A 7991-nucleotide genomic window follows, 5' to 3' on the forward strand; every position below is an offset into this window, starting at 1 on the left:
GACGGACGGACAGACGGACATGCATAAATCGACTCAGAAAGTGATTCTATGCATATTCTCAAAAGGAACCATGGGTCTATCTCGATTATTTTTGCCTGTTACAAACATATGCACAAAGACATAATACCCTGTACCACAGTGCGGTGAAGGGTATAAAAACCGCACGATAGTCCAATTTTTTAATGAATTACAGCGCTATCTTTAGATGGGTACAAATGTACCACGGTTATTGATCTACGAATACTTTTTTGGTTATTGACCGTAGGGTTAAGTGAATTCCTCTTTAGCGGGTACAAACAATTTTTACTGGTCAAAGCAAATGTGAATACCACTAATTTAGGGGATTCCCTTTTTTACACGGCTTCTTCTGGAATCAATCTACCGTGTAAAGACAGACTTAGGTGTATAATTAAATTACGTCATTTACATAAATTAGGACGAAAATATATATGGAAGCTATATCCAAATCTGAACCGATTTCACTGAAACTTTCCACACAGCGCACAGTGGGAAAAAATACCGATCTAGCGCGCAGAAAATAAAAAAATGAACTTGAAATTTTAAGACATTAATGCAGTTTTAAAGTAGAGTGTTGAGAGTACTTAAGTCCGTATAAAATAATCCGAATTAATAAGCTAGAACGGAATAACGGTACATTTAAAATAGAACTTTTGGTATTTTTTAGCTATAAAATTGCGATGGTCGTGTGCATTCTGTGAATATATTATTATAAAATTTTGTCCATTTTTGATATATAGTATTGGTATTTAATTAAATGGTATAGTTATATAACCCATAAGTTATTTTAATTTAGGTGTTTCGGGCTAAATATATGTAAGGTCCGTTTTTTTAAATTCCTTCAATTAAAATAGGGGTTTAGTATGGAGTGCAGTCGAGTTCAGCGTTGATTTTTGTTTTATTTTTCTTGTGTGTCTGTCTAGAACATCATACTAAATTTTTCCTGCGACTCTCAGATTTATGGCAATTTTTTGAAAAAATGCCAATTTGGTGTAGGTAGCTTTTTTTAAGGTTTTGTTCAAATAAAATTAAAATTTTGTGAATTTTTTTGATATAATTCATCGAATATGACTTGGAATAGATCACAGCATAGCAGATAAGAAAAAAACAAGTTCAAAATGTCCATCCTAAGGTTCCAGAGTACTGGGTGTGAGTATGAAAATGAGGATATTTAAGTAAGCTGATCCAAACGTTGATTTTAAACTCATGCACTGAATATACATTTATTCCAAATGTCTTTCGAAATAAAAATTGAAATTACAACGAAATCGGTTCTAAGAGTCTTCTAAAATACCGCAGGTAAAAGGTCCACTTTATGAACCCTGAAAAATATCATTGGTGTAACATTCATATATACACGGTTTTACCTACATTTATGGTTTTCGCTATAAGCACATAACACCAAAAGTAATGAATGATTACAACAAAATTTCGTCACTAACACCAAACATCGACTTATACGAATACGGCCTGTCTACCTTACATGCAAGGATTCGATGTTTAGAATGTATATTGCACATTTCATACCGACTGGTTTTGAAAAAGTGGAAAATTAATAGCTCCGATCGGCCACTTTTCGAAGAAAGGAAGGCACGTATCATTAATGATTTGAAGGAAGAAATGCACATTATTGTTGACACACCTAAGTCAGTATCCGGAACAACAAACGATGGCAATACTGCTAGGCGTTTTTAGCCAACCTGGCTTGGCATCGTCGATAACTGGTGTTGATGAAAAATTAATTAAAAATTTTAGTATCATCCTTTCATCCATGGCCTGTGGATATGCTATTAACGTAGAGTCTTTCGTGGAATTATATTCTTGGTTCTATATGCCTTCAAGCATACCCAAAATATTAGTGCATGGAGCTGATGCAATTAAATGTGCAGCTTTGCACATTGTCTCGTAGTATATCTCTTAACCATCGATATAGTGAGCCACTATCTGAAGAATTCCTTAAACTACTGGAGGATCCAATGCTACCAACTAATTCAGATCAAAACTCGGATTCTGAATGTGATTAGTATTCAATAAGTAACGCCTAATTTTTGTTAAATATATATAGTTTAATGTTTTAGATATGTAATATTAACAATAATAAAGATATATATAATAATAATAGTGTTTGCCCTTAACCCACTTTTTACCCTCCAAATGTTTCGGAAATTTTAAAAGAAGCTCCCATTTTAGGAGTACTATTAGTTATAACGAAAAATGTTGCTTATTTTAAAATGTTCAAACCCCTGTTCAGACCTGATCCAGCCTTAATAAAGATAATAGATTGTGCAAAGTATGGTTCAAATCGCCTGATACTGGATTTATAAATATTGAACATATTGACCCTTTGTGAGGGAGGTATTTTTAGCACAATTTTGACCATTTTGTGTGGGAGGTACCACAAGGTGTGGATCAATGGGGTGGATCAATCTTGTACAAAGATTCGTTAAAATCAGATAGTTCGTTTGCAGGTTATTATAAAATTAATTTTTAGCACAATTTTGACCTTTTGTGGGGGAGGTACCAGAAGGAGTGGACCGATATTCCCCATCTTCGAACTTAAACTAAGTTAACATGTGAAAAGTTTGGATGAAATTTATTATTCCCTTCGAGAGTTATCGTAAAACGGATTTGGTCCAAAGAAACCATTATTTCGATGAGGCACATTTTCACCCTATCAAAGTGTATATACCCTCATTAGCCATAAGGCTGAGGGTATAAATATATATGGGAGCTATATCTAAATCTGAACCGATTTTCACGAAACTTAGCACACATTATTCTAGGCTGAAGTCAATACGCTTTGCCAAATTTTGTGCAAATCGAAAGTTATAAAGGGACTTTGGTGCACCATTTACATTATATCGTACGAAAATATATATGGGGTCTATACCAAAATCTGAACCGGGTGAAGGTTCTAAAAAATAACAACTACCAAACAACAACAAAACTATTATATCAAATAATTTTCTTATCCTTAAAGTCTTCAAGTACATATACAAAATTTTCAACATTGCTTATAAAAATCATAGGCGATACAGCAAAATTTCAAACATTTTCTAAAATATACATGTGGCCCACATTCGACGCAAAGCCCACATAACTCAAATTTATTCTATTTTTACGTCGAAGACCAGGCTTATGGTAAAAATTATGAAAAAAAAATTGGAATGAAATGTCTGCATAAAACAATATTTTATAATTATGTTACAGGTAAACGGTAAAGCCAGCTGAGCTATTCATTGACAAAGACATAGAAACCGTAAAGACTCGACAAAATGCATTTTGACAAAATAGTCAGGCATCAGGCATAACAGAGGCATGTTAACAATAAAAACGCAAATACCCGATAATGTGTGTATAACATGTAAATAAAATTAGAGATCTGTACTCAAAAAATATATAATGTTTTTATTTTATAAGCTTGCGGTATAGCGTTTAAAACGTTTTATATTGTTTGCTCTGTTGTTATGATATGGTAACAACAGAGGAAAAGCCATCTGTTGGGAATTGTTTAAGTATCGATTGTCCTATCTTTATACTTTTATGTCTTTGTCATTGACTTCTATTCTAGACTTTATGGGGAACCCTATGCAAATATTTGTCTGAATTGTGCAAATATTTGGGAATTTGGTGCACTAGAAAATTCAGAAAACTTTGCCAAATGTTCTCAAAAGGAACACTGGGTCAAACTCATACGTAATACCCAGTACCACAGTGTGATGAAGGGTATAAATATTATGAGCATAAATACTTTTTAAAATAAATTGGGTTCCTTTTCTATTGAATAAGGACGAAATCATGTATTAAAAAATAATAAATTGTTGTTATATATATGCATTACAATAATTATATGGATTATATGCACCGATTATATCCGGGAAATACTGCAATATAGAATAGGCAAAATTTTTGTATTCATTACATACTTTTTCGTAGTCAGCTTCGTTTTTTGTCTGCAGTGGATTGAGCAATGCCTGATTGCAGAGATCATCACCATTAACACCAGCGCTGCCGCTACCAGTTCCGCTGCCACCGCTACCGTCTCCTCCATTTTGTTGACTGCAACGTCGTAACCGCGACCTCTTCAATCTAATGCAAAAGAAAATATTGCCATCCTTTTCCGTGGTTGTGGCCACAGTACCAGCTGTGCCATCAACGTCCGCCAAATCCGAAGCGCCTGCGTTTCTTGTCAAACTACTTGGAGAACAGCCCATTGTTTATCAATGTTGACTCCGCTCTCTCAATTATCCGAGCGAGACGTAGACGTCCAATAACGACCAATTTCTAGCCGTTCTTTCCCCTTCAGACCCGCTAAGTGTTATATCACAGTCACTCATGCATCACTTGTCTTTAAGCATGCTCTATGATAGTCTAGTGGTTGTTTAAACGGTTTGTATCCTCGCTTAATGTTTCCGTCATCAATTTTAATGAACAGCAATGTTCATACCAACGGTTTTTTTTATTTTCAGTTACAGTAGATATCCTGAAAAGATACAAAACGACACAACGCAATTAATTACAATATATAATTTAATGGTTTTATTTCTCAAGAATGTCTGTTTAAAATTTCAAGTGATCATTTCAAAAACTCGAAATATATAATCGATTTATTGTGTAAGCCAGAAGTAGGTGGTAATGAAAACGTGTCTCAATACTTTAATGAGTTTTTCTCGAAACAGTGTTTTTGCAGTTGGCGGGCATGATAACTCAAAAACTAATAATCCAATTGGTTCCAAATTTTAACACGTTATTATAAATCTACATAACTAGTATAAATCCATTTTGGTGAAGATCTTCTTCACTTTTCAGCTTGGTTTTTGATTGAAAATAAACTATTTTCAAAAATTAATTTTCCTAGGTCCGCCATTTTGCTAATTTTTGTTTATGTGTTTGTAATGTTTTGAAAAATATAAAAGAATTAAAATATGTTCAAATTCAGTTGTATTTAAAAATCAACATTACAGCATTCAGATAAAAACTTAAATTCCTCACAATATAATAAACAAAACTACCTGTTGAATATGTTTATAAGTAAGTATGACATTACAAGACATTGCACTAGTCTACAGTTTTTGTTAATTTCATCAAGTAATTCTACCTCTTGTTATAGACCAAGGCAGCATTTTCTTACATCGCTACAAACGTTGAAATTAATGTTAATATTGCAGGTCACAAAACTAGTTCGTTATAACCGTGTTCGTTACAAACGTTGTAATATGTATGAAAATGAGGTACACAGTTATTAGGGCCGGATATATATAAATATAAATATAAATATCTCGTTATTTACTACGTATTATTATTGCACCGAAATCGAACATAGTTATGCGTTTAAAGGTATTTGGAGGAGTAGATCGATTCACGTGATCTGGTTATGATTCACGTGATCACGTTTACGTGATCTGGTTAATGAATAATAATAATTGCAATGATACAATGTTGCTTCTCATTTTATTCCGTTTAGAAATGTAAATTAATTATAAATTTTGGGTCTCTATCTAAAGCTGCACATTTAAATAGTCTCTGGCCAATTTGATAACATATAATTTCTAGTTGTATAGTAACATAATATCAACCAGGTTTATGATTATTGAGGGCATGTTCCAATATAAATTTGTTCGTTAATTGCACAACGCCCAATACAACCTAACATCGAATTCCATTCCCACAGTCATCAATTTTTATATCAGTCGTCTCTAAACTAAAAAACTAAAGCATCTAAAATTGCAATCTGAATAAATGAAATGTGATTTTTTTTAAATAAACTCATAGTTAACGTTTTTTCAGAAATAAATAGGTAATTTATTCACTTTTAAAAAAGAGACAATTCAAACGCAAAATTTATTGTGAAATAAAAAATATTCTATGGAAAAGTAAATTGACCCAATGTTTTTTGGTCAAAACTAATCGGCAGCATAACTATTATTTTTGATTACGGCAGCACACCTACTAGGCATTGAATCTATAAGATGCTCGCAGCTTCGCATCCTGAATCTTTGGGAAGAGGTTATGTTTGTTTGCAGTAAGTCAAAATTGAAATCCATGACATCCATTTAAAACTGATCTATACGAATCGAAATAGGTGTAGACAACAAAACGTATTAATTATAACGGTACAATAACTAAAATTTTAGAGCTCTTCTGTTTGTACTGGTTTGGTTTTGTCTAACCATAAATAAGTTTTTTTCATAACGAATTTTGCGTTAATGCTTTTTATTTTTAAAAGTCCGGAGATACAGTACCAAATTAAAAATCGACGAAACCCCCATTTTAAATTATTCTCTATATTCTGTTTTACGAGAATCAAAAATAATTTTGATGGCAGAATTGGTATATTTCGAATACGAATTAAACGAATTTAAATAATTTGGACTGTACACATTTTGCCCTCTTCTCTATATTAAAAATCTTATAACTTTACCAAAAATTTGAATTCTTTAGATTTTTCTTGTGATATGTATCGTTCATTATCAACTTTGCAATTTTAGTTGCTTTAGTTTTGTCCACCAGTGTATATATACATATATTCTCTGCAGTAATTTTCATTTTATATTTCATGTTTGTACATGTCCTGATACGGATTGTCATCTAAGTACTGTTGATTTTGTTTTTTTTGTCTGCATTCAGATGTCAAGCAAGAGGATGTTGTGCGAATACTGATTACGATTACGGATAAAAAAATCCATTTTATTTCGGAAGTTTTTAAGAGACATACTAGTTATAGTAGTGAACACGATTTTGTGATTGCTAAAAAAAAAACAATTAATTGCATGGTAGAATAAGTTTAATTTTAAATATAACAAAAATATAAAATAAAAGCAATTAAGAAATGTTTTCCCTGTCGCATTTTTTCTGTTGTCTTTAGTCAAACACCAGTGCAAAGGGTAAAAAATAGCGAATGGTAGAATTTTGGATTTTTTGCTATATATATGAATAGTTTAAATCTGTACTATTTTTTTAATATGTCTTCCTTCATTCTGAGCTACAAAAACAAACAAAAAAAAACGAGTACTGTACTATGCTCTTACGAATCTATGTTAAAGTTATGTGCAAATGGACAACTATTAAACATAATGTTGTTTCGGGGGCAAGGGGTTGGACCAATTCATAAAATGATGGTTTATGTATTATGTATAAGCAGGACGTGATTCTGTCTTATACCAGCGAGATAATGACCCAAAACATACTCTAACAGTAGTTAAAAAGTGATTATCCCAACAATTAGATTTAAGTTCTACCTTGGCCTGCCCAAATGCCCCTTTTTTACCCAATCCTGAAGTTTTTGGTGATCATTGGCTCAAAAATCAACGGGGAAAATTTCCAAACCAAAAAAATATTGTTTGTAATTCTGAATTCTTTATGTTTTTTTTTTCAATAATAAAGATATTAATAAATGATAAGAAAACATGTATAACTTTGTTTTCATAAACATATTATCATTTAAAAAGATGTACTGATATTAAATAGCATTGTTTGTGAAACCAAAAGTATTTCAATATTTTGATTTCGATAACACGTCGTGTGTGGGTGGTTGTGTGACATTGTGTTTATTTTTGTATTTGAATTTATATACAGCGCTCACACACTTGTCCACATATTAGTGGCCGACGATTTTGCTAATTGACGATATTTTGATTTGGCAACTTTTGCCACATTGTTGCGGCAATGGGGCCATATTATAGTCTCCCTCCCTCTCTCTCTCTTCATATTCCATATATCGGTGATTTTTTATGGCTGTTTTCAACAGCCCGTTTGCAGAAACAGTAGTGGGTCGATTGGTGGGAGGGTGGCATTGACCATGACCATGACAGTGTTTGTACAATTTTGACTGCGCATTGGATGCGACGTGAATGAATGAATTTTCGTGTTAAATGTTCACCTTTGGCAAACGTTCAAGAATACCGTCATTGTCTGTCGGAATTGGCAAGGGTCACAAATGTTACTAAAGTTAAACGCCAGATTTTCAATTGTAT

The 7991-nt window shown here is 32.6% G+C and overlaps 1 protein-coding gene across 1 annotated transcript in view; it reads right to left on the reverse strand.

Annotated features, from left to right (window-relative positions):
- LOC133323566 (high affinity cAMP-specific and IBMX-insensitive 3',5'-cyclic phosphodiesterase 8) overlaps window positions 1-4232 on the reverse strand; it is a 68648-nt gene extending 64416 nt beyond the window's left edge. Inside the window, 1 exon segment of the mRNA XM_061532481.1 lies at window positions 3945-4232. Within this exon segment, the coding sequence (XP_061388465.1) occupies window positions 3945-4232 (288 nt within the window).
- Between the last annotated feature and the right edge of the window lie 3759 nt (window positions 4233-7991).

Source organism: Musca vetustissima, unplaced genomic scaffold (assembly GCF_032173495.1).
Source record: "Musca vetustissima isolate MV318-11 ecotype Yass unplaced genomic scaffold, APGP_CSIRO_Mvet_v1 utg19604, whole genome shotgun sequence".
NCBI lineage: Eukaryota > Metazoa > Arthropoda > Insecta > Diptera > Muscidae > Musca > Musca vetustissima.